The sequence below is a fragment of the Callithrix jacchus genome, chromosome 10 (genome assembly GCF_049354715.1).
Source record: "Callithrix jacchus isolate 240 chromosome 10, calJac240_pri, whole genome shotgun sequence".
NCBI classification, from domain to species: Eukaryota; Metazoa; Chordata; class Mammalia; order Primates; family Cebidae; genus Callithrix; species Callithrix jacchus.
In genome coordinates, this window is record NC_133511.1 from 128,685,001 (window position 1) to 128,711,609 (window position 26,609).

The 26,609-nt window shown below is 60.7% G+C and overlaps 1 protein-coding gene across 7 annotated transcripts in view; it reads left to right on the top strand.

Moving 5' to 3' along the window:
- Positions 1-5,262: 5,262 nt before the first annotated feature.
- Positions 5,263-26,609, top strand: part of OSBPL5 (oxysterol binding protein like 5) — a 78,912-nt gene continuing 57,565 nt past the window's right edge. For 2 of the 7 annotated variants that reach the window (XM_078341753.1, XM_078341751.1), the window contains exon 1: positions 5,263-5,518. Coding sequence is in view for 1 of the 7 variants with exons in the window: in XM_054241210.2 (XP_054097185.1) it covers positions 12,819-12,842 (24 nt within the window). In the remaining 6 variants the exon portion in view is untranslated. Of the gene's footprint in view, positions 5,519-5,700; positions 5,807-12,621; positions 12,843-23,149; positions 23,316-26,609 lie in introns of those variants that run through there. The other 5 variants (XM_054241213.2, XM_054241211.2, XM_078341752.1 and 2 more) reach the window with 3 other exon arrangements.

The window sequence follows — 26,609 nt, forward strand, 5'->3', positions numbered from 1 at the left end:
TGAAGCCGCCGGCACGTGGTGGCTTTCTTCTGGCAGTTCTGGGAAGAGAGCACACTGTTCAGTTGGTCTGCTGGCGAGGGAGAAACTCCAGGGTTTCATCTGCTCATCACATCCTCTAGGGTCACTGCATGTCTTCAGGCACCCGCTCTCTGAGGAACAGAGTTGTCCTCATGGGGTGTCAGCGACCTACTAGGAAGGCTCAAGGTCTCGTTAACTTGGAGCCAGCGCTGGCTGAGACGACCCTGTGTGCTTCTGGCTTCCCAGGGGCACATGCACCCGTGATGCAGAGGCAGGTCTCCACTTTGCTTTTCGCCCTTTCCTCCTCGTCTGTGTCCTGGGAGGGGTCTGCTTCCCTGCGGCAGGTCCTCAGCCCCAAGCCAGCGTGGAGGTTCAGGACCCAGCTCTGATTTAGGAATCAGTGCCAGGGAGCATTGCCCAGGTGAGAGGCTCCAGGGGCTGCCCCTCCAGCTCCAGGGTCTGCAGGGTCCCAAAGGGACACACCGGGCCTTCTGGGCAAGAATTCGGAAGCCATGTGCCTCTCTCCAAGAAGTGTCTGTTCCACGTGCCCCCTGGTCTGCTCCTTGAGGCACCAGCACTGAGGAGACCCACCCCCCGGGTCTCTGTGGCCTTGCCCAGTGCTCTCTCTCTACACCCATGGCTGCCCGATGTGCTGTGCCTGCTCCTTGGGTGGGAGGATCGCTGCCTCCCTCCTCAGAGTGGAGACAGAAGCCTCCCCTGAGCTCCAAGCTGGAGCCTGGGTCCCCCTGAACTGCCCCTCCAAGCCTCCCTCCGGCCTCCAGCACCACCGTGAGGCGGTGGATGCCCACACCTGTGGCAGATGCAGCCCATGGCCAAGGGTAACAGGCGAGGAGCTCCTGAGTTGGGCATGGCTTTGACCCAGAGAAGAGGCCCCACTGGAGCCTGAGGCAGTGCCCCCAGCCACCAGCTTCCCAGGAGTAGCTGCCCTCACAAAGCCAGCTTTGGGGGCCTCTGGGCATTTCTTCCTTTACGTCGTGAGGCTTCTGGGATGCATCATCAACCTCAGTGCAGCACCCACGGGGCCCTGCTCCTCTTCCTGGCCAGATGTGGTGGAGGATGCCACAGAGCTGGCTGCACATGGCAGGGCTGCAGGCAGAGCCCACCGCCCTGGGAGTCACCTCTGAGGACTGGCCCCGCACACGTGGGGACGTCTGAGCATGAGCTGATCCCACGTATCCAATGCTGCTCTGCAGTGCCCATGCTGAGCCCCCGGAGCCACCTCAGCCTCCCGCTGAGTCCTGCGGAGGTTTCAGCTCCATAAATAGCACCTGCTTGTCCCTTCAGGCAGAAGTCCAAACACCGCCACCAAGAGAGGTGGGAAAGTCCATGTCTTCATTACGATCATATTACAATGCTTGAATCACGGGTTTGGACGTGGCTTTCTGGAAGACAGGGGTGGGTGTGGGTGTATGTGTGCATCGCAGAGAGGCAGAGACACCGAGTGACAGAGCCAGAGAGCCCGAGGAAGCCTTTTGGGCAGCAGGCCTGCTCCGGAAGCAGTGTGAGCAGTGTGGCCCAGAGGCGGAGAGGGAGGCCTGCAGGCTGGCCCAGGAAAAAACCGGAAGAACAGAAAACAGCCCCTGCTCCACCCCGCTCCCCACTCCTGGCCTCGTGACTCAGCCCGTGAAGATGCCACCACAGAATCTCCCTAGGAAGAGGAGGAGGAACGCATTGGGGAACACAGTGCCTCCCTGCTCCTCCTCAGGCCCCAGCCCTGGCACCCCTGTGGGATCCAGGAGAGGAAAGATTTGGCTCCCTCCCATGGCTGGTGGACAAAAGTGGCAGCCACGTCCAGCCCCAAGAAGGGAACAGGAGGGACAGCCAGCCTCCAGGAACTTGAGCACCAGCTTAGCTTCCAGTCCTGCCTGGGACACTCCCCAGTGGCCAGCCTGGAGCTGGTGGCTTTTCCTCCCTGACTTCCCACTTGGGAGACTGTAAGCTGGGGATTCGGATAACCACAGGCCTGCCAGCTGTGTGGACAATGCAACTGGGTCACGTATAGGGCCTCGCACCAGGTGCACAGCAAGCGGTCCGTACGTGCTGCCATGTTCCTATGCTTAGCTTTGTGTCCTGGAGACCATCTGGGCACTGTGAGTTTCATTACGCCCCACCGCCTATGGGGGATGTTATCCCGCCCCCTGTACATGAAAGCGAACAACTAGCAGCAAAGTCTCCCACAAGAGGCCACACCTGGGGATGGACGTGCCCTCGGGACAGCAGGGAGGGCAGCAGAGCCCAGGCACGCCCCTGGGTCTCCCCTCTGCTGCCCAGGATAACTGGGCGGGTACCCACCAGGAGTCAGAGACCCACCTAAGTCCAGGTGTGCCCCTTACTACTGGGGCCGCGGTTTCCTCATCTGTCAAATGGAGAGAAGCAGTTGTTGCTGCCTCAGAAGGCTTGGAAAGGACTAAAGGAGGTAACGGTGTGACGGTTCGCAGGCCCACACCTGCTTCAGGGCTCTCCCTGGGGGGGCCACACTCAGCCCCGCTGGCCCCTTCGGTGGCCAAAGCCCTGAGCAAGGCGTCCCTGGCTGGTAGCATCTCCTCTGGATTGGGCCCAGCCTTGTTCCCTCGTGTCCTGGCACCCCAGCTCTTCCCAAGGAGGCAGCCAGATGTGGCAGAAGGGGCAGGGGCTTTGGGGGGGTCTCCTCTGAGCCAGTGGGTCTTCATCATGAACCAGGTGGCAGAGCACAGTGGATCAGAGCACAACTCTGGGACCAGAGAGGTTGGCGACTGCCTCCCCTGCTTCCCCATCTGTAAATTGGAGCCGTTCACAACAGTGGCTGCTCATAGGGTTGTGAGGTGGATTAAATGCATCAAGTGTCTAAAGCCCTTGGAAGTGTCTGGCCTGAGAAGGGTGCCGACAGCTGTGTTATTCACCCCTCAGTCGGTGTCAGGAGGAGTAGTGAGATGCACAGAACCTGGGGCGGGGCAGGGCTTCCATCAGCAGGAGGTCTATGCAATCCCCATAGACCAACCACCTGAAACCAAAGAGTGCTTCCAACAGGTGAGCGTGTGTTCGTTTCTGGAGCAGGGATTCCTGACCTCAGCATGACCAGCATTTGGGGCCGGGTCAGTCTTTGTTGTGGGGGCTGTCCCAGGAACAGAAGGTGTTAGCAGCATCCCCGGCCTCTACCCACTACACACCGGTAGCGACCTCCAGTGACGACGGCCACAGCTGTCTCCAGGCAGTGCCCGATGCCACCTGGAGACCAGAGGCAGAACCGCCCCTGGCAGAGAACTGCCATCTCGGAGACTTGGATTGGAACCGTCCTGATTTTAAACTGCACTCTGCTTGCAAAGCATTTTTAAAATTCCTACTTATCACAGACCTATTTGTCTGAATTACCATAAATTCCAAACTAGCTGGGCACTGCAAGCCATTCCTTCCCGCAGTTCACTCGCGGTCCGCGGTGCCCAGCAACGGCCAGCACTGGGAAAGTCTGTTGGCTCACTGGGGACTCACGGTGGCTCATGCAGCAGAAACTGCTCTGGTCACCATCACCATTTACAGAGGAGGAAACTGAGGCACGGGCAGTTGCACGAACTTGCTCAAGGCTCAACAGCTCATGGACAGTGGGGCCTGCTGGGCAGGCAGTTGGCACCTGGCTCTGCCCATCTCTGAGACCTCTCACACCCTCACTTCCTGCGCTGGCGGCCAGACAGAGACGTTGTGTCCATCTGACAGGAGAGGTAGTGGCGGCTGGAGGAACAGCCCGGCCTAGCGACCGACCTTCTTTCTGGCAGCAGCAAGATTCAGACCTACCTCTTGTTGGGGCCACGTCTTCAGCTCGCTGCCTCTCCAAAACCAGGCAAGAGGCTGGGAATGGGGCTCTCTGGAAGAGTGCAGAGCCTGCTGGGAAGCGGGGCAGACACTTGACACCTGTCACTGTGCCTGGCAGGTGGCATGCTCTTCATTTCTTGCGTGGCCATCTGGCTGTCAGACTCAACCCGGCGGGAGGCTCAGCCCTCGTCCCGCTCCATTCCAGCCCTGCCCTGCTGTCATCTAAGGACCCTTCCCACCCGCTGTCAGGTGCCTCTTTGACCTCTGCCCTCAGCAGTGTCATTTCATGAAACCCAGGCCCCAGACAGCCAGCATCGAGCAACTGGCAATCTACTTGGGCCACTGAAAGCTCCACCCTAGGGGACAGGGGCTTTATTTTCTTCCCTAATTCCCTGTGGATGGACCCTGGCAACCAGCAATTCACCAGGCAGCAGCACCCCAGCTCTGGGCGGAGTCTTTGAAAAGCAGAGCTGGCAGGTGTCCGTGGTTCCAGGCTGCACAGACCCTCTCCTGGAGAGGGAGAGGCTGCCTGCCACAGGCCATGCCAAGCAAGGTCCCACCATGGCCCTGAGCATCTTGACTGAGCACTTCTGCATCCCAAGGCCTCGAAAGGTGACTATGGAACGGCAAGGCTAGCCCTGGGGGTAAGCTTAGAGCAAGTCTGAGCAGCCCACCCGCCTCCATAAGTGCCTCTGTGATCGGCACACAGGCGCTGGCTCTGCTACCCCTGGAGGAGACCCACCACCTGGTCTAACGCGGTGGGCGAGGCCTGGGCTGAGAGGGGAAGGGCCTGGCTTGTTGAGGGCAGAACACCCGCATGCTGTGCCGCTCCGCCTTCAAGGGCTGGAGGAGGCTTCCTGGGGGACTCTCCCTCCGCAGCCCTGCCTGGAGGTCTTACACACGCCCGTGACAGCCAGGCTTAGGGTTGCTCGATTGCACCTGCAGCTCGGCAAAGAGTGAAACCGTGGAAACGTGGGTCGATGGCAAGTCTGTGTGGGGAGGAGCGCGGGGCTCTCTGCGGAGGGCCTGCCCTGCCCCTTTTAAAGTTCTGCTTAGAAAAGGCTCCACGCCCTCTTGAGGGGTCTACTTACATCTGGGGATAGGAAGGCCCTGCAGGGCACCTCCAGGCTTGGACACTGCGGCTGGAAACGCCCTGGGGCCAACCCTGGGCTCACACCCAATTTAGGGTCGACAGTCAGGGAGCCAGGGCCAGGGGAGGACTCCTCAGCTCGCGTGGTGGGGGGCTGTGGAGGGGACTTGGAATGTCTTTTATATACAAGAGAACTAGGGGCCCTAAAAAGTCTCTGGAGGGTAGAAAAAGGTGAGGAGGAAACGCAGGATGAGGGTGGCTTCTTGTCCAAAGAGTCCTGAGAAAGATCCCGTTTGAAACCTGGAGTGTGACTGAGGGGTCCTTTTTAGCACGTGAGGGGCGGGGACAGCAGACTAAGACGTCTGCGGTTCCTGGGGTGTCCCGACGGCTCCTGAGCGGGGTGGGGGACTGAGGGGGGAATGAAGTGGGGGAGAAACAGCGACCTTCCCTTGGGTTCGGAAAGGGAAAGAAGGTTCCCCGCACTCTGGCTAGGCTGGCTGGGGGCTCGCACCCCATACACTGGAGAACCCCACGAAGCTGACCCCCTCGCCACTCCCCACCCGCCGAGCCTCCTGGCCGTTTCAGCGGAGCGTCCAGGCCGCAGGGGTGAGTGTGAGCCCCGGAGCGCGCGCGGGGGGTCGGGGGGCGAGGAGACGCCGCAGCCGGTGGGGGGAGCCTGGGCGCCGGCTCCGCGCGGCGATTGGATTCGGCCCGGGTTTTGCGGCCGCCGCGCCTCCTGCCCCCGCCCCGGGCTCCCGGGCCTCCTCCCTCCGCCGCGCCCTCGCTCCGCCTCGCGCGGGGGGACCATCTGCTGGCATTTCCTGCAGCCCGGCCCGCGCCGCCAGCGGAGACCCCGCGCGCCCGGCCGGCCCGGAGCACCCAGCCCGCGGCACGGTAGGAGCGCGGCGGCCCGGGGAACGCAGGGGCGCAGAGGGCGGCGGGACCGGGAAGGATCGGGGGGCGCCGCCTGGCAGGGCCGGAGCGAACCGGAGGCCGCGGGGTCCGGCGCGGGGACCCTGGCAGTGGCCGGTGGCGCGGGGGAGTTGGGGAGCGGGGGAGGCCGGGCGCCCCGGGCCAGGGCGGGTCGGCGCCGGGCGGGTTGGGGCGGGTGCGGCCCGCGCGTGGGGAGGCGGCGCGCCTGGCCCCGCTCCCCATTTGGTGGGGCTTAAAGGAGCCGGGACCGCCGCAGACCCTGACCAGGGGGTCTGTGTCCCCAACTCGGCCGCCGCGGGCTCTCAGGAGGCAGGTCTGGACGGTCTGGTTAGGGTCTGGGATCCGAGTTTGGCGTCCCAGCTGCGGGCCTGGGAGGGCGGCAGTGTCTGAGTCCGCAGAGGCAGGGGCTGCCTGGATTACAGGCGAGGGAAGGACCCTTGCCCACAGCCCCCATCTCTGGGGCACGCACCCCCTCAAGATCCGGAGCATCAGGGATTGTGGAGGTGCTTGAGTCCTCAAGAGGGTCTTCTGCACTTGAAGATTCCTGGGGGGGGGGGCGGGTGCGGGAGGGTGGGGCATGCAGGGAGGAGGCCAGAGTCTGCACCCCCACCCCCCAGGCCCATCCTGGTCTTCCCAGGCACCGTCCCCGACCCCCACCCAGACGGCTGGGCTGCCTCCTGTCCGAAGCCAACTGGAGTTGGGCTTTGGGGTGGCTGCTGGGGGTGTGGAAGGGTCACAGGGTGGGCTTCCCTTCCCCTCCCTTGTCTCTGGGCGGAGGAGTCTGCCCTGCTGAAGCAGCTGGGTGGATTCCTCTCCTGTTTTGTCACTTTCTCCCTTCTGTGTGTCTACCCCAGTCTCTTCAAGGTGCCTTTTACAGGCAGACGTGGGTAAGGGTCCCACGCCACCTGATACTGCCTCCCACAGCCTGGAGAAGTGGGCCAGGCTTTGGGATCCTAGCTAGATGCTCTTGGGTCTGCCTGCACCAGGGCTGATCCAGATCCCGGACTGAACAGAAACCCTGCCCCCACCCTCAAGAGTAAGGCTCCTCTGCCCGTTTGTATCCCACCTCCTTGATACACAGGGCCCTGCCATTCCTTGAACCTGCCAGGTGGAAGGGGGCTTCGCAGACATCAGGCAGGTTTGGCGCAACCCGGGTGGCGGCAGGTGTCTGGTGGCTCCCTCCAGGGCTCAGGCTCCCGAGCTGCCGATCCCATTGTCTGCTGCACGCGTGTGGGGCTGGCCTGGAGTGCCCTGGAGGCAGGCGCCGCGTGTGTCTGTCTTGCCAGACTGTGTTTAGGAAAGGTGACACAGCAGATGGGCCCGGTGTGGAGCCTCCGGCCCGTAGTCCTGGGCCTGGCCCCGGAGAGGCTGTCCTGCAGATGTTGAACCCGGGCAAGCATCCTGCGTGTCCAGTGGAGGCTCCTTTCTGGCTCCAGACTGGGCCACGCATAGGCAAGTTCTTCAAAGGACTGCTTTCAGCTCTTCACAGAATGTGAATGCAAGACCCCCGCCCCGCCCCCACCCAGGATTGTGTTTACAGTGCTGAGAATGTCTGGGATCAGTTTCTCCACTGAAATCCCAGCCTGGCTGTGAGCTGTGATAGTAATCTGACATGTTATGCTTGGGGGAGGGAGAAGCACTCTGACAAGCTGGCGGGTAGAAGGCTGTGTGTGTCTCTGACAGCTGTGTTTTGGGGACTGGTGCTCTCGGCTGACTCTGTGGTTAAGCCCGCACACGTGTGCACACACAGGCAGGGCGTGCAGGTGGAGAACTTACCCCAGATAACGGAAGGTACATCCCAATTAGTGTTCAAGGGACCAGTGAATCTGAGTGTGTGGCCACAGCTGAGAAATGGTGCAGATCCAGCTCAGAGTTCTCCTGGAGGAGCCTGGGGAGCTGGAAGCTCTGACGCCCTGGACAGGGGGTTGTAGAGGGGCAGGGGCACACGGGTGCACAGCGCCAGAAGGATCCGGTCGTTGCGATGGGAAGGGAGCTGTCAGGGGATGGAGCCATCGATACCAACCCCCTGGTGGAATCCATGGGCCAGGTAGAGAGAAGTGCCCACCGCTCGCAGGGTTGGCAGGTGCCCAGGGAGCGCGCCGGTGTGCTGGGGCGTAGATGTTGGGTCCCCACAGCAACAGGCACGCCGCCCGGGATGTCCTCATGCTGCTTGTGACCGGCACAAAGGAAAGAGTATCGTTCCCGATGCCAGCTCTGCTTGATTTACCGAGCCCCCAGCTCGAGGAGACAGCTAACAACCCGAGGATGGGGCTCCCGGGCTGCTGAAGATTTGTAAGGGGTTTTGGGTCTTGGCCGAGGCTGGGTAACCTTCCCGTGGAGATGTATGGGCGGGTAGTGCAGCTTCTCCGGAGGGTGGTAGGGTGGCGGCCGAGTAGGGGCCACCCTGTTCTTTCAGCATCTCAGTTGTCCTGAGCCAGGACGTCTGGGAGCACGTGCACAAGGGTGCGGAGTTGCCATGTGCTGGCAGCTACACGAAGCGAGGTGGGCACCAGCCATTCCTCAGGACCAGGGCTTGAGGGCGTGGGACATGAGCCTTCTTGGCCGGCTTAGAGGGATCTAGAATTCCCAGAGGGCCTTTGTCGCAAACCTCAGAGCCCCCCGGGCTGAGAGCACATGCTTTGCCCGGCCTCCCAGCCCACGTCACATCCGGCTGTTTCCTGCAGGACTGGTCTCCACTCCCCTCCTGGCCCTGCCAGCTCCAGCCTGGAGCTTCACATGGCTGCCTAGCAGGTTCCTTCCTCTGTTGTGGCCTCCCTAGCCTTTCCCCAGCCAGCAGCCACATGGTCTTGAAAACGATAAACCACTTCATGTAATGAGCCCACTTAGAGCCCTTGGAGAGGCACCATGGGTCTCAGTAAGTCCTGACACCTTTCCAGACCCCACAGGCGTGAGACACCCTTCTCCTCCCCCTCCCCTGCGCCCCCTTCCCCTTCCCTCCCTCCTCCCTTCCTCTCCCCTTTCTTCCCTTCCCCTCCCTCTCCCCTCCCTCTCCCCTTTCTTCCCCTCCCCCCCTCTCCCCTTCCTCTCCCCTTTCTTCCCCTCCCCTCCCTCTCCCCTTCCTCTCCCCTTTCTTCCCCTCCCCTCCCTCTCCCCTTCCTCTCCCTTTCTTCCCCTCCCCTCCCTCTCCCCTCCCTCTCCCCTCCCTCTCCCCTCCCTCTCCCCTCCCCCTCCCCTCCCTCTCCCCTTCCTCTCCCCTTTCTTCCCCTCCCCTCCCTCTCCCCTTCCTTTCCCCTTTCTTCCCCTCCCCTCCCTCTCCCCTCCCTCTCCCCTTTCTTCCCCTCCCCTCCCTCTCCCCTCCCTCTCCCCTCCCTCTCCCCTTTCTTCCCCTCCCCTCCCTCTCCCCTTCCTCTCCCCTTTCTTCCCCTCCCATCCCTCTCCCCTTTCTTCCCCTCCCCTCCCTCTCCCCTTCCTCTCCCCTTTCTTCCCCTCCCCTCCCTCTCCCCTCCCTCTCCCCTCCCTCTCCCCTCCCTCTCGCCTCCCTCTCGCCTCCCTCTCCCCTCCCTCTCCCCTTCCTCTCCCCTTTCTTCCCCTCCCCTCCCTCTCCCCTCCCCCTCCCCTCCCTCTCCCCTCCCTCTCCCCTCCCTCTCGCCTCCCTCTCGCCTCCCTCTCCCCTCCCTCTCCCCTTCCTCTCCCCTTTCTTCCCCTCCCCTCCCTCTCCCCTTCCTCTCCCCTTTCTTCCCCTCCCCTCCCTCTCCCCTCCCTCTCCCCTCCCTCTCCCCTCCCTCTCCCCTCCCTCTCCCCTTTCTTCCCCTCCCCTCCCTCTCCCCTTCCTTTCCCCTTTCTTCCCCTCCCCTCCCTCTCCCCTCCCTCTCCCCTCCCTCTCCCCTTCCTCTCCCCTTCCTTCCCCTTCCCTCCCTCTCCCCTTCCTCTCCCCTTTCTTCCCCTCCCCTCCCCTCCCTCTCCCCTCCCTCTCCCCTCCCTCTCCTCTCCCTCTCCCCTCCCTCTCCCCTCCCTCTCCCCTCCCTCTCCCCTTCCCCTCCCCTCCCTCTCCCCTCCCTCTCCCCTCCCCCTCCCCTCCCCCTCCCCTCCCTCTCCCCTCCCTCTCCCCTCCCCCTCCCCTCCCCCTCCCCTCCCCCTCCCCTCCCTCTCCCCTCCCTCTCCCCTCCCTCTCCCCTCCCTCTCCCCTCCCTTTCCCCTTTCTTCCCCTCCCCTCCCTCTCCCCTCCCTCTCCCCTCCCTCTCCCCTCCCTCTCCCCTCCCTCTCCCCTTTCTTCCCCTCCCCTCCCTCTCCCCTTCCTTTCCCCTTTCTTCCCCTCCCCTCCCTCTCCCCTCCCTCTCCCCTCCCTCTCCCCTTCCTCTCCCCTTTCTTCCCCTTCCCTCCCTCTCCCCTTCCTCTCCCCTTTCTTCCCCTCCCCTCCCCTCCCTCTCCCCTCCCTCTCCCCTCCCTCTCCTCTCCCTCTCCCCTCCCTCTCCCCTCCCTCTCCCCTCCCTCTCCCCTTCCCCTCCCCTCCCTCTCCCCTCCCTCTCCCCTCCCCCTCCCCTCCCTCTCCCCTCCCTCTCCCCTCCCTCTCCCCTCCCCCTCCCCTCCCCCTCCCCTCCCCCTCCCCTCCCCCTCCCCTCCCTCTCCCCTCCCTCTCCCCTCCCTCTCCCCTCCCTTTCCCCTTTCTTCCCCTCCCCTCCCTCTCCCCTCCCTCTCCCCTCCCTCTCCCCTCCCTCTCCCCTCCCCCTCCCCTCCCTCTCCCCTCCCTCTCCCCTCCTTGCTGATAGGGGTCCAGCCTCAGGCCTGGCTTTGACCCCAGGGCCTTTGCACTCTAGGTGCCTCTGCTTTCAGCCCCTCCTCAGACCTGCACATGGTGGGCTCCATCTAATTCAGGTCCCAGCTCGGATGCCGCCTCCCTGAGACCCTCTGCTCCTGACCCGATACCCATTCCAAAGCAGTTCTCAGCTCTGTGTTTTGTTTTCTTAAGTGATGTAATCACCACTCGCTGCAACCTCTGCCCCACTAGGTTCAAGCAATTCTCCTGCCTCAGCCTCCTGAGTAGCTGGGATTACAGGCGTCTGCCACCATGCCTGGCTAATTTTTGTATTTTTAGTAGAGACAGGGTTTTGCCATGTTGGCTGGGCTGGTCTCGAACTCCTGACCTCAGGTGATCCGCCTGCCTCGGCCTCCCAAAGTGCTGGGATTACAGGCACGAGCCACCACGTCCAGCCTGTTTTCTCTGAATTTATACTGAAATGATCTCGTTCATTTAATTGAATGGCTTCCTATGGAGAAAGCAACCGGGCCAAGCCCGGTTCATGGTGCATGTCATCCATTCCCCTGCATGGTGGGCTGGACGTTTGCTCCAGGTTCTCTTCCCAGGGGCTGGCACACAGTAGGTGCTCTACGGTCAAGTGAGGCACACATGGAAGGCCATCAGACTGTGTCATCCCAGGGAGATGGGGAGATTGAGACCGGCTGCCCCCATCTCGCAAGTCCCACCCACCACGTCCTGGTTTCACCAGCATTGGCTGGTGAGGGACGTGACCGGCTCATTTCCTCCACGCCCTAGGATGGCAGGACAAGAGCATGTGTGACTTTTCCCAGGGTCCCCTCATTTCTGATTTTGGAATGGAGCCCTTGGAGGGAGTCTCACCTCCACGGGACCCCTAATACTTTATGTGGTGAATGCAGGTGAACTCAACTGGCTCTGGGCTCCCCTCTGGCCCTGCAGACATGAAGCCAAGGACGACAGGGAAAGTGGAGACAGGACCGTGTTGCCTCTAAATATGCACATTCTCAGGGAGTTTAAGTGGGAACATAGGGAGGGGATTTGGGGTATACCCCACCTTTGCAGGCAGCTGGTCAGACTGCCCGTTGTGACCAGCCTGGGGTTGCCTTCCCTTCATCCAGACCTGCAGTAGGCCCTGCTGTGGCTGGACGAGCAGAAGCACCACCCCGGCTTGGAGACAGCAGGCCTCTGACTGCTGGCCATGGATGGCCCCTCAGGAATCGCCCTGTGCTTCTGAGCCAGGAGGGAACCGCCCCCAGGCGCCTGGGGACAGCACAGAGGGCGCTCTGTCACCCGTGCCTTTGTCCTTTCTCTGGCTGGTGCTGGCTCACACTCAGCTGCCTCCCTCTTGGGGAAGGGCCTTCCTCGGCCAGGGGAGGGAGCTCAGTGTCCCGGTACTGCGGAGGGCTTGATGTGCTATTGGGGTGAATACGGGCTTGGTGTGGGAGTGGGGGTGGAGGGAGGGGTTGTTAAAGGGGCCCTTGGGGATGGTCAGCAGGGAAAGACGTGGGTGTTGTGGCGGGGCATCCGCAGCTCTGGCCCCTTTCCTGGGAGCCAGCGGGATTTCTCATGACCAGCTATCGCTGTGAATACGACAGAGTCAACTAAAGGGTGCTCCGCTGTGGGTCCCTTTCGCTGGGCTGCCACCCTAAGCAGTGGCATTTGTATGCCTGCGTATTAGGGTGAATGCGACGCAGGGAGTATGGGTCGCTTAAAGTGCCAGAGTCTGGCAGCTGTGCGTCCCGATGTGCCCGCCTATTTCGGTGAATACGGCACAGCAGTCAGGTCGCTTAAAGGGTCCAGGCATCCTGCCGGCTGCACTGTGCAGCTTTGGGGCAGCTCCTGGTCCTGGGTGGGAGGGGAGCACTCTAGGGAGGCCCCCCGCATTGGCCAGAGGGAGAGGAGCCCCGATGCAGGCCAGTGGGGCAGGAAGGCCCTTCTTACGGGAAGTCACCCAAATTTAGCAAAATTCAAGCCAGGCCAGCAGGGACCGGGGTGGGGCATGTGACCCTGTTCTGGAGGCCTGGCGAGGCCAGGGCAGGGTGGGGGCTGGGCCTAAGAGGTGGATGGTGGTGATGGTGGCAAGCACCGCCTCCAACCCGATCCGAAGGCCTGGCCGCGGCAGACGCAGCGGGAGTGCTTCACCTCAGGTCCCAGGGTCAGCAGAGTTTCTCTGCCTCCTAAACCTTGGTTACCCGTCTGTGAAGTGAGTGTCATGGCTGGCCCTCGAGACGTCCGGAGATGGTCTGTGTATGCAGACGCTGGGTGAGTGTCAGCCATTGTGTGAGTGACGGGCATGACCCGCCCCCCAGCCCACCCTACGGGCTGCCAAAGGTTTCCGCTCTCCAGCCACCATCCCCCTGGCTCAGATAGTCCTGGGCCACCCCACCAGCCATGGCCCTGGCCCTCCCCAGCTGGCCCCTGTCTCCGCTGGCAGACCCTCCCCCTCTCTCGCCCTCTCCTCTGCTCCTGAACTTGGCATTGGTCCCGGGCTGCCGGAAGCTGTCTTGGGACCCCGGCCTTTGAAGTCCATGGGAAGTGAAGTAGTTGGCCTCGGCTCTGCGAGGCTGCTGCACTCACCTGTAGAGCAGGGATCACAGCGCACGGTGTCCCTGCAGTGGATCCATCAAGAGGCCTGGTGTGGGGCCAGGGAGAGCTGGGATGCCTTAGTCTCCGGCCCCCACCTCCCCGCGCCCACACTCCCTACCAGCCAGCACTTTGTGGGCTGTGTACCAGGCCTTGTTAGCCTGAGGCTGGGGTGTTGTGGACGGGGTACTGGGACTTAGCACTGATGCTCAAAGATGAGCTGTAGAGATAGTGAGATGCCTCACCCCCAGGGAGACCTAAGAGTTCTACCCCTTACCCCAACCGGCTCCAGAACATACCTGTCTCCTGGGCAAAAACTGGCCCTCATGTTTCAATCTCTGTGGCCTCAGGGTGCATGTGCACCCTCGCCTGTGCCCTCACCCTGCTGCCCCTGCGTTCAGAGGGTGGCCGGCCCGAGGGCTCACACCATCTGACAGGGTCCTCTCTACACAGAGGAAATGGGGCCCAAGAATGGCAGGATCATAGTGCTGTTCCTCACCCGGCCTCAGTTTCCCCATCTCTAAGTCACCTCCATCCCTGACATTTGCCCGAAACCCCCAAACCTGTGGGGCTCAGGCTCCCTCCCGCACACAGGCACCACCCCAGCAGGAACTGAGACGAAAACTGGGGCGTCTAGGGCTCCCTATTCACTCCCGAGGCCCCGCTTATCCAAGTGCTTCCGTCCATCTGCTCCTGCTCCTTGAGCTGCGTTATAGCTTTAAGACACCCTCCAGGTTTTAGGCAGAAAGAAGTGCCCACTGATTTTTAAAGGTTTGAAAACCGTGAGCGTGAGTGACTGGAAATCTCTCTCCTTCCCCTGCCCTCTCTCATGCACAATGTGCAACACGGAAGAGGTCTCATGTGTCACTGAAGCTCAATGAGTCTAGCTTCTGCACGAGGGGTGTCCCCGTGGCTGACTCTGGGGGGTGGACTGGCCGGATGCTGCCGAGGACGCCCCACTTTCCCGCAAAGCTCCGCCCTGTTGTCTTGTACATCCTGACGCCAGGACAGGAAGAGGGCTCTGCAGAAGGGGGGAGCAGGTGCCAGTGTGGGCATCACGAGCCTTTTGTGCTTTGTAGCAGTGTGTGCTGCCACATGGCACCCTCTGATCTCCTTGGGGCAGAGGAAAAGAGCAGCCAGCTTTGAAGGGAACCCTCGCCCACTCCAGCACCCATGCTGGGTTTCTACTTTGGGCCCAGTTCCAGCAGGAGAGCACAGTTCCCTCTGGCTCTGAGACCTAGATTCTGCGTCTCAGTGGCACAGCTGTCCCCAGAGGCCAGGCCCGGGCAGGCCACTTGGCTGCAGGAGGCTGGGAGAGTTTGGAGCATGAAGAACACCTAGAAATGTCAGAATGTGCCTCCCGTCTGGAAACCTGAGGGTGAGAGCGCTCCAGGGCAGGCCCTGGTTGCTTGTTCCATTACAGTGCCACAGTGATTCATCCTCCCCAGCCCAGCAGCCAGGCTCTCACGAAGGCACTCAGCGGGGGACAGAGGTGTTCTCTGTTGGTGACTGGCACCCAAGGGCCACCCTCGGGGTCTTTGGCCCCAGTGTGCTGCTGAACACCCGCAGCTGCTGTGGTCGAGGCCATCAGGGACCCCACCCTCATCCCCCGCACTGTATGGCTGTTTCCTGCCCAGGCACTCCCTGCTGGCAGGTGCCCACCAACAGCCAGGAAAACCTCCGGCTGCTGCAAGCCCAGCAGGCTGGGCTGGTTTCTCCTTCATCTGATTGCTGTGAGCAGAGGAGAATGAGTTACTCAGTCCCCAGAAGCTGGAGCGGGGCCGCCTTCGTCTTGGCTCCAGGAGCTGCTGGGTGCTCACACTCTAAAGTGACGTGGGGTGGCAGGAAGCGGCCTGGTGGTGCCCACCCGCTGAGCACAGGCTGGCCTGTGGAGCCATCCTGGTCGAGGAGCGGAGCTGGCGGGAGCGCTCCCATCCCTCTCTGTCTAGCACAGGCCCGTCCCAGGCCTGCAAAACCTGCCTCCACCCAGGTGCGGCCTCAGTACCTGCAGCCCACCAGACATCTAGGTTAGTTAGCTTGGTGCCCAGGCCCTGGCTTGGCCTCCCCATGTCTCCTGGGGACGTCACCTTGTCCAGGAACCCTGTCTCGTCAGGGTGACCGCTCCTAAGTCCAGCCTCATTCCTTATCTGCCCCTTCCCACCCTTTTTTGGGTCAGGGTCTCTCTGCTGCTGGCCCTGACTTCCTCAGATCTGGCCCCACAAGGCCGGCCTCTTCCCACGTGCTCGGAAGGTGCCGCTTGCTTTCCTCCCTCGTGGGCCGTGAGATGCTGCTCCCAGGTGTTTTGCACAGGGCTCTCTGATTGCTAGTGTGTGAGGCCAGGTGCCCTGGACCATGAGCACTGCCCTGTAAAGGCGCCCTCTTCACATTCTGACCTGTGCCAGTTGGGAGCGTGCGGCCCGTGGGGGCCCTGAGGAGTGACCTGTCTGACCTCGCGGACAGCGGCGCGGTGCTTAGGATGTGGGCCTAGCAGTTGTTGAAGCGGGTGGGAGTCTGCAGCCTGTGGGGCCATGGGCAAGTCCTAACGCTCCAGGCCTTGGTTTCCCTGTCTGTGAAATGGGCCGTCGCAGGGCCAGCCTCCTGGAGGTGCCTCGGGGATGTGTCGGGACTGTAGGCCAGCCCGCCCTGGGTGCCGGCCCCTGACCTGTGTGGAAGTGGCGCAGGCTCTCACAGCGGGGAGGGACCACCGCCTATCGTCGTGAAAACCTTCATGAATAATGAATGATTGTGAAAGATCCACAGGCAGGAACCATACAGAATGACAGAACCTACCCCGGCCTTGCCAAGGTCCTGGCACCTGGTGTATCTGCTTTAGGCGTCTTTCTGAAGCTGCAAGCTGCGTGTGGGGAGGGCCCCAGAGCCGGCTTCTTCCCCCGGGAGCCGTATCCTGGATTTCCAGGCTCAGGCTCCCAGGCGGGTTTTAGGCTTGACTATTTATGGATGGATCCGTAAACACACACAGGCACCCTTGGCTGGTGTCACAGATGCCACGTGACCACTGACGGGCCGCCCACGTCCTTTCTGCTTTCCGTTCGTTTTAGAGTCGCGGAGAAGTCGCAGAAACAGTAGTTCACTGCCCTCTGCAGCCTCGTTTTGTCTGTGTGGTTCAGTACTCCTTGTACATTCTTTATGTACCTAAATCACACGGACTTCCATCCTTCGGAAGAACATTCTGGTAGTTCCGTTCCTTCCCTGGAGCAAGGTCTGCATTCAGGTTTCCCCCGGTACTGAGCTGGGGTGGGGTCAGCAGCCCAGCGGGCTGTGCCTTGGTCCCTCCTGTGCGCAGTGCTGACCCCCCCCCTTCCCAAGGCGGGAATCATCCCTACCCCCCAACTCTGCGTCAGCACAGGGCTTTGGGAGGAGTCCTGGTCCCCAGGGGACACACCAGAGATAACTGCAGCCTCTCAGTGACCAACACACTTTGTTAATTAAAAGCAGAAATAGAGGCTTGAGCGTGAGACTGTGACAGCCTGGGAAGGGCGGGGTTCCGCCGATGGCTGTGCAGGTCTGCTCAGAGCCACCTCCAGCTCAGCGCCTGGGTAGAGGGCCAAGCCCCAGGCCCGTGGCATCCCCACAGGGCTGGGCTACACGGAAGAGAACCGCTGGCAGAGCGGTTGCTGCCCTGGCCCTCTGGCCGCATGGGACATGGGTGGCAGAGCTGGGCACCCACCTCCCGTCAGAGCTTGGGATCACCCCGGGTCACCAGCTGGGAAGTGGCCCAGGCAGGATTAGAGCCCAAGTCTGCTGGGCATTATTCCCGGGAGAGAGCCTTGTGGCTCCTCCAGATGTGGCCAGGAAGAAGTCCCCTTTTCCCAAGGAAGCTGGAGCTGTAACCCGGCTGTCTAGGAAGGCTGTCCTGGGCGGGTGTGAGTTCACTGGGGCCTCCACAGCTAAGCAGCATGGGCGGCCATGCCCTCTCAGTGCTGGAGCCCATGCAGGCTGGCTCCTCCCGAGGCCTCTCTCCTCGTGGTGCAGACAGCCGCCTCTCCCCGTGTCCTCGCAGGGCCATTCCTCGGTGTGCCTGTGTCCTCATCTCCTCTCTTGAGAAGGACACCAGTTGGACTGGATTAGGGCCCACCCTCATGACCTATTGTAATCGAATGGGCTTTTTAAAGACCCCATCCAAGCACAGTCACTTTCTCAGGCCCTGGGGTTAAGACGTCAACATATGGACTGAGGGGGACACACTTCAGCCTATACCCGTGGGTGGTGGAGCGGCCAGACTCTCCCGGGCCCAGCACTGCTGGAGTCAGCGGGCTGTTTCTATGTCCTGTGAGCGCCAAGCGTTTGCCCGGAGTACGCTCTTGATGTGATCAGCACCTTCACCCCTGTGAGTGTGTGGAATGTCCTCAGAGTTCTTGAATCTTGACTGTTTTAGGTCCTTCTGGGAGCCCTGGCTCACACAGAACCTGGGGAAGCTTTAGAGGCAGAAGCGCGCTCACCCTTCAGGGCTCACCCTTCCCAGCCACAAGCCGTCAGCTGCTCTGCCCCACCGGTGGGGGGCGGGGAGGCCGGGAGGCGGGTCACTCGCGTGTGTGGGGTCCGCCAGCCCTCGGCGATGCATCCTGCTGCCCACCGGTGGGCGCTGCCCACGGGCAGGTGCTTCGGCAGGACCGTGCTCTTGAGGTCCCAGCATCCTGGGCCAGGATCCGCGGATTGGAGGTGTCAGCTGTCCCCTGTGCTCTCTGGTCAGTTTTTTTTTTTTTTTTTTTTTTTTTTTTTTTAATTTTTTATTGGATTATAGGTTTTGGGGTACATGAGCAGAGCATGCAAGACAGTTGCGTAGGTACACACATGGCAGTGTGCTTTGCTTTTCTTCTCCCCTTCACCCACATTTGGCATTTCTCCCCAGGCTATCCCTCCCCACCTCCCCCTCCCACTGGCCCTCCCCTTTTCCCCCCAATAGACCCCAGTGTTTAGTACTCCCCTTTCTGTGTCCATGTGTTCTCATTTTTCATCACCCACCTATGAGTGAGAATATGCGGTGTTTCATTTTCTGTTCTTGTGTCAGTTTGCTGAGGATGATGTTTTCCAGATTCATCCATGTCCCTACAAACGACACAAACTCATCATTTCTGATTGCTGCATAATATTCCATGGTGTATATGTGCCACATTTTTCCAATCCAGTCTATTATCAATGGGCATTTGGGTTGATTCCAGGTCTTTGCTATTGTAAACAGTGCTGCAATGAACATTCGTGTACATGTGTCCTTATAGTAGAACGATTTATAGTCTTTTGGTCAGTTTTGAAACTGCAGTTTAACGAGTGACTGCAGGCAAATCACCGTCCGCTGCCCTGTTCATTATTTTTAAACCGGGTCTGCTTTGAATGTGCAGGAACACGCCGTTTGCCTCTGGTGGGCGCCTGTTCTCCGGCTGTGGACGTTCATCATTCCTGGGCCTCAGCCCTAGCGACGGCGCTGGCGTCATCAGCCCCCACAGCTCGCCAGCACAGGAACAGCCCCAGGAATGTGTGACCTGGGGAGCTACATCGTCAGGCTACAGGGGCCTTCCCAGAACAGAGCAGCTTATCCCACTGAGGTTCATTAAACACATTTGCCCTGTTCGGTGGATATCCCATAAGGCGTTACATGCAACCTTTAGGCCTAAATAGAAGCGCTCCAACCCTTTTCCTGCGGACTTGTGCCATTATGATGGTTAATTCTCATCATGATTGACATGGATTTTACTGAGGCTTTTGGAACGACTTATCTCCTTGAACTCTTGAAACAACCCTAGGTCCTAAGTACTATTATGGTCCCCATTTTACAGATGGGGACACTGGGGCTTGGGGAGGTGAACAGAGCTGCCCAGAGTCACCCACCCCTCCGTGACAGGGCCGGGATGGGAAGCAGCTCGCCTCGTAGCTGGATGCCTGGTGCCCAGGGGATGTTATTCTCGCTATACGAAGTGGCCCAGTCTCCGCCTCTTCTCCCTCTTGTTGGAGGGGCTGTCGGTGATCGTTGGCACCCAGTGCTGTCCAGGAAAGCAGATGAGCGAGGCTGTTAGAAAACTGAGCAAACCAGGAGCGGGCAGCCGCGGTAGGACCACCGGGCCATGCCCGCGAGGCGCGAATGAGACCCAGCACGCGGCCTTTCGTGATGTTCGATTGGGCTGTTTAGGGGGGGTCTTTTCCTTTCTGTGTTCCTCATCCAGCATCTGGTGTGGACCACACGGTACTGACAGCCGTCCGCGTGTATCAAACGCCCACTCACATCCAGCCCTTCCCGCAGGTTTTGTAGGCACCGGCTCTATTCACGCCTAGGTGTCCTTTCAAGATAGAACCAGGCTTAGGGGCGCTACGTGCCTCGCCTGAGACAGCGCATGGCACCCTGCAGGCTGCTCCCGGTAAGCCTGCAGGCCCCCGCTGCTGCTCTGGGTGGGGCCCCGGGAGGACCTGGTGAAAACCAAGGCCCGGTCCCCGCCTGCAGGAGAAGGGAACACAGGCGCCTCTCGGTCAGGAAGGGGCCCCACACTTGAGCATTTTTAGAACAGCTTCAGTGTCTGGAGACCACTGTGGCAACCCAGCGTCACCTACACTGTTATTTTAAGACTTGGATCTTTAAATCACCTCCTTTCTTTTTGAAGTACATTTATATCTAGAAGACGTATTAATCATTGCTGCAGTTAAAAAAATCAACGTCACCTGTGACAAGTTGCCGGTAACGCTAAGACGTGCACGACACACGTGAGCCCCTGAAGACGCGCACGACACATGCAAGGCCCTGAAGCCGTGCACGACACACGCGAGCCCCTGAAGCCGTGCACGACACACACGAGCCCCTGAAGACGTGCACGACACACGAGAGCCCCTGACTACACGTCAGCTTTTGGGTGCTCTGGCCCCGTGGACCCATGTTGGTTGCTGCGAGCTTTGCCCCAGGGCCACCCTCCTTTCTTAAATAGAGAGATTAGCAGGGACAGAGCCACCGTAAAGACCCACACTCTGGTCCCTTCATGTGGTCAGGAGGCTGGGAAGACGCTGGTGAAGACCTTGCTTTCTCACTGTGTCCTATGGCGAAGGCCGCCTGTACTGCTGGTATCACCCGGGGGCATCAGTGACAGGCATTCTTCCCAGCTGGCTTGAGAGGCGGGGACGGGGGGGCTTCAGGGGCCAATTCCAGGGGATTTGAGAATGGGCACCTCTCCAGTATCAGCCAGAGGAACAGGCAGCTGTCGGGGCTGCAGAGCCCACTCAGGGAGGAGGAGGTGACCCTGTGACGGATCCCATCCAGGTTCCCAGCAGAGTGCGGCTGTGTCGCCTGGAGCCCCCTTCCCACAGGGCAGTCTGGCGTCTGCAGAGTCATGGAACGTCCTCCGAGTAGGCACTGGTTTTCTCTTTTTGGGTTAACGCCAGGACGGTGTGTTCAGCAGGGATCCCAGAGGGGTTGGAAGAACCGTCTTTTGTGCCGCGGGGGAAATAAAGGTGTGTGAGGCTTCATCTTCAACCCCTTGGCTTTTCTTGGGGGACGAGGGGGCAGTTTGAATGCACGCCCAGCGCATGGGGAGTGGGAAAGACAGCTGTGCTCACAGGAAGTGGCCAGGTCCGGCTGGTGGCCCGCTGTGTGTGTGGGTGCAGGCGGCTTTCCTGCGGTTTCTTCCATGCTGGTGGCAGAGTGGCTGAGGAAGGGGCGTTCGCACCTTTGACCAGGCCCTTCCCTGCTCCCAGCTCTGAACCCTGGCGCTGCCGTAACAAATGACCACAAGCCGGGTGGCTTAGCACAATACAGATTCATTCACAGCGGTGGAGCCCGGAAGTCCGGAATCCCAGTGCCAGTAGGCCCAGCTCCCTGCCAAGGCTCTGGGGGAGGACTCTTCCTGCCTCTTGCAGCTCCTGGGGACACCAGGTGTCCTTGGCTCGTGGCTGCGTGGCTCCGATCTCCGCCTCTGTCCTCACAGCACGTTCTCCTTCTGTGTCTCCTCCCTGTCTTTTCACACGTGGACCCCAGTCACTGGGTGAGGACCCCACGCAGTGACCCTCTTTCCAAGGTCAAGGTCACAGGTCCTGAGGTTAGAACTTGGACTCATCTTTCATGAAGACACAATTCAGCCCTCCATCGCCGGGAGAGGGTGGCCACAATGGGCAGCCTGCCGTGACTCCTGGGAAGATGGACTAAGATTGGAATTTGTAGAAGGACCAGGGGTGGCATTCCAGGGCATGAGGATGACATCACAAATGCAGGCGTGCGTGATCACAGTCAAGTTTGATTCCCAGCAGCCGGGCTAGGGAGCAGAGGGTTGCCATATTTCACAGAGGAGAATAGTGAGGCCTTCCAGGAAACCAGGAGCCGCCCAAGGTACCCCAGGCTGTCAGCAGTGAGCTGGGAATGAATGTTGGGTGTGGCCACTGGGAGACCCCACCCCAGGGAAGGGATGAGTTCTGCTTCCCCCTGGAGGCACGTTTGTCCAGTGAGGCCACTGGCCTCTGTGTCTGTGGGCGGGACACCTTGGTCCCCTGGCCTCCTGACCCCTGGCTAGCCCTTGAGATGTGAGCATGGTCCCGCTGTGGCTCCTGCACGCATATGAAGTGGTGGCCCATCCTGGGCAGGTGGGACAGGCCCACCTGCGGGCTGCTGGCTTCCTCCCCGGGCTGCGAGGTTCTCGGCCTGGCCCAGGTCCCCGGAAGCCAGCCTGGACAGGACTCTGCTCGAATCAGACATGTTTACCTGGGGACCAAAGAAACATTCTTTTTAAAAAGCTGTCTTTAAAAAGTGAAGGGTAGAAAAGCACTGTCTGCTCCCCCCATGGACTGGGGACCCTGGCTCTGGAGTGTGACTTGCCTTTTCGAACTACCTCAGCCTCAGGCACACGGTCCTCCTGCCCGGGCCTCTGGGCAGCAGTGCCCTCCTGGGAGGCAGCAGCCATGCTGACAGGGGAAGTAGCCACTGGTCAACTTCATCTGATTTGCTGAGTGTGTGTACGTGTGTGTCTGCCTGTGTGCTTATGCGTGTGCACATGCATACATCTTTGCACACATTTGTGTGCCTGTGCATGTGTGTGCCATGCACATGTGTGTCCATGCATCTGTGTTTGTGTTCATATATCTGTGTGTGTGTTGTGCACATGGTGGTGGTATGTCCATGCATCTGTGTGTGCATGCATGTGTGTGTGCCATGCACATGGTGGTGGTGTGTGTCCATGCATCTGTGTGTGTGTGCATGTGTGTGTGCCATGCACATGGTGGTGGTATGTGTCCATGCATCTGTGTGTGTGTGCGTGTGTATGTGTGCATGTATGTGTGCCATGCACATGGTGGTGGTATGTGTCCATGCATCTGTGTGTGTGTGCCATGAACATGGTGGTGGTGTGTGTTCATGCATCTGTGTGTGTGTTCATGTGTGTGTGCCGTGCACGTGGTAGTGTGTGTCCATGCATCTGTGTGTGTTCATGTGTGTGTGCCGTGCACGTGGTGGTGTGTGTCCATGCATCCCGTGCACGTGGTGGTGGTGTGTGTCCATGCATCTGTGTGTGTTCATGTGTGTGTGCCGTGCACGTGGTGGTGTGTGTCCATGCATCCCGTGCACGTGGTGGTGGTGTGTGTCCATGCATCTGTGTGTGTGTGCGCCTGGGAAAGGGGCGGTGAGCAGTCAGGATGAGAGAAATGCAAGGCCACCACTGCGCTCCTGCCTGTCGGCACCTGGTACACAGGGAACACTCAGCAGTGGCCACAGCTGGCCCTTATGCCCCAGGCTACGTAGTGCCTGCCAGGGCAGTAACCACCCCCTGACTGGTCAGTGAGGTTGGGGTCGTTTGATCAAAGAGGAAGAAGGGACAGGGAGCAGGGGTCTCGGGGAGCACCGCTGTGTGCTGGAAGCTGTATGTCCCGATAGGACCTGCCTCCCAGGACAACTGTGAGAAGCAAATCAGATCAGAGGAGCTTGGGCAAGGCTGCCGTGGGCACCTGCTGCTGCTGCCTGACGTGGGAATTGCCCCCGCGCTCTGTGCAGGCCACACCCCTTCCACGGCACACATGGGCAGGGGAAGCTGACGAAGCGGCAAGCACTCTGGGGATGCTGATAGGGACGGGGAGGACGCAGGCAAGAGGGGCAGCTGCTGTCATCTTGCCCACGGCCTCCCTCACCAGAGCCCAGCGCACTGCAAGATCTTGCCCCTTTCCCAGCCACCAGACAAGGTAGGGGTGCTGGGAGGTCTCCCAAAGGGTGCACCCCCCAGCCCACACCTGTAGGAACCGAAGACAGCTCTGGGGGCCTGACTCGGGGCCTCTGCTGCATTCTGGCCTTGGGGGCTTCCCGCATGGTTTGATGTGGACCCGCAGGGGGCCTGTTTCGAATCTGATGCATGCTGGGCAATGGGAGAGCCATTCTGAGAAGCCTCTGGAAAGGGTCTGTTGCTGAGATGCGGGGCTGGAGGGGCCGGGAGGTGGCTTTGGCAGCTGATGTGTAAAGGTGACTGTGCAGTGGGCCCCGTGGGGAGGTCAGGGCTGAGATGGGTTCTGAGCCTCTGGGGTCCGTGCTCTCTGGAGGCTGCAGCCCACGGAGGATACGGGGCCACTCAGCTCCTTCTCTGCTCATTCTGAAGCTCATTCTGAGTCTTAATCCACTTATCTTAATAACCCCTTTTATCTTGTGCTGGTTACTTGATTTTTCACCTGTGTGAAGCCTCTTATCTAGCCGGCTGTCACCTTTACCTGCATAGACACCCTCGGCCTCCCTTGTGGGGATGCGACTCAGCTGTTAGCTCATCTCTTCTCCTGCTTTAAGGCTCTTCTGAAACTCTCCTCTCCATCTGGGGAGTGGATTCCCTTCACCTGTGCCTTCTAGAGAAATCTGTGGCGTCTCTTTGGCTTCGGGTGATAGGAAATGTCAAAGGTGTAGAAAGGTGAAGAGGATGGTGTCCCTGCCCTGCTATCAATGGAAACCTGGCACCTCCTGGTGGTGGAGACCCAGGCACAACGGAAGGGCCCTGGCCGTGCACATTGACTCACCCTCGCCGAGGCCGGTCCTGTTCCCCCCCCAGCACCTTGCATCCTCCTTGCCTGGTCTAGGGCCGTGCCGGGCACTCCCTGCCCCCAAGCTCACTCCCATAAATGCCGCTGCCAGCCATCCGCCTCTCTTCCGGCAGATATTGATTGTATGGGGTTTTAGTCCCAAGGGTAAATTTCTGGAAGTCCACCGTGGCTTAAAGGACACATGAGTACTTGACACCCCAATTCCAGTTCACCAATGGCCCCCGGAGAGGTCAGTGGCTGTGCCTGCGTCGACGCTGTCCCAGCCGGGCCAGCCTGGGGCTGTACACCCATAGCAGAGCTGACTGGGCTGACCCATAGCCCGGGGCACGAGACGGAGGCTGGGAGCAGGCTTTGTCACTGTGGGCTGGCCTCGGCTGTGGCTGTCCCAGCCCAGTCAGCTGGAGGTCAAGCCAGGTTGGCCAGCAGAGGCAGGAGCTGTGCCCAGCCCTGTGGCAAGCCCTGTGGGGCACAGAGTGAGTGTCAGACACAACCATTCCCAGAGCTGACGCCCGCCCCCCACCCTTGGGGCCTCTGCCAGTGTCTTCCTGGGTGGGCCCTGCCCAGCCCTAGCCCCTGACTCTGGAGCAGGCATCCAAAATTCAGGCTTCACCGTGGCTGTGCAGCCTGTACACCCACCTGGCCCCCTTGAGACAGGTGGGTCACAGGGCTGCAGTTCTGCCTTGAGGAAAACTGAAGTCCAGGACTTGAGGGTGGCTGGGAAGGATCCCAGGACAGAGCTGGAGCCTCCGCCCACCCAGGGCTAACAAGACTCGGGCTGTGCATTTAGCTCAGGGTGGGTGGGGCAGCTCCCAAGACCCTGTGCCCTCAGCTGAGCCACCTTGAAAATCCCAGCCCCTCCGCAAGACCAGCTGGGTGTGCTGGGAAGGGGCGTGAGAGGCAAATTGTAAATAGAAGCGCCAGCTCCAGCCGCAATAAGGGGCTCCTGGCTGCCGGGGACCCAGCAGTCTGTGCTGCCTTGTGCCAGACCCTGTTCAGAACAGGCTGTACAAAGGCCAACAGTCACCTCGCAAACCCCAGAGGTGTCCCAGGATCGTCCCCTCCCCAGAGAGAAGCCTGCAGCCTGGAGCTGGCCTCTCTGCAGGAACCCAGGAGTGGCCATGCGCCCAGCGGCTCAGCAGCTCTGCAGAAGGCCAGCGATGGGGTGCCGGAAATGTGGTACGATGGGAACTGGGTGCCAGAAAGACACCGGGTCCCTAGTCTCAGCCATGCCATGCCAGGTCCAGCAGCCATGCCCACAGGTAGGGGCTTCTCGCCACCACGCGCCACCCAGAGATGGCGGTGCGGGGGCACAGCTGATAAGGGCAGTTTGTCCACCTCACTGCTCTGCCCGCCCTGGTCTGAGCGCTCCGACGGAGCCACAGGAGCATGGCCTATTTCTCTTTGTACCCCTAGCTTCTGGTGAGTTGGAAGAGCCTGGGATAGAAATGACGCCCAGCCTCTGTGGGCTCCTGGGCCTGAGGCCACAGGGTCTGGCTTGGCCCTGGCAGGTCAGAGAAGTCCCCAGACGAATCCTCCCATCCGCAGATGGAACTGAGGGTGTGTTCAGAGTGTCTTTGCTGACTGTCACCCCGGGAGCATTTACAAGCCTCCCTGCAACTCTCAGCCCCCACAGAGTCACCTGGGAGTGTTGAGGCGTTGTGACCTTCCTCCGGGTAACAAAGCTAAGTGAACATGATGTGGGTGCCGGGTGCCCGCTGCCAACCACTGCAGGCCGACCGGCCTGGGTTCTGGGCCAGTCTTGGCTGGCCAGGCCCACTTCCCACCAGGGCCTCCCTCTCCTCATCTGTAAAATGCACAGGTGCTCTAAATGCCACGCTGGTCCTGCTGGTCTGGGATCTGAGGGTGCAGGCCTGTGAATGTCCTCCAGGAAGCAGCCCCCAGCTGTGACTCTCAGCTGGTGCAGGGACTCAGCCAGGTCCAGTGTTCCCAGCCCTTGAGGACACACCTCCACCCCAAGAATGTCATGGCCAGGACAGCAGGCAAGTGAGTGCCAACTCGCTGGCAGGGGTGGCTTCCAGAAGGTTCAGTGGAGGCTGTGGGGCAGAGGGAGACACTATTGGCCCGGGAGGGGGTTGTGTGACTGAGGGAATGGGGCTCTCAGAGCTGCCTGTGGGCTGCTGGCAGGGGCTGCCCGTGACAGAACTGTGGACCCTGCTGGGGCAGGTGCTGAGCTGGCACCACTGGTGGTGGAGGGAGGGGTAGGGGCTGAGGCTTCATCTGGAGGCTAGAGCCCTAGGGGAGGTTTGTCAACTGGCTAACGGGGTTGAAAAGGTGGCTTTGCCACAGGTGGTAGGAGACACAGTGGCATGGGGCCAGCGCAGGTGCATGTGGAGAGCGTGAGGGCCACACAGAGCGGGGAGGGGTGGGCTCCTGTGGCCGAGGGAGCAAAGGGTCCCTCCTGTGGGGAGTTGCAAAGGGCCACGCTGTCCCCAAAAG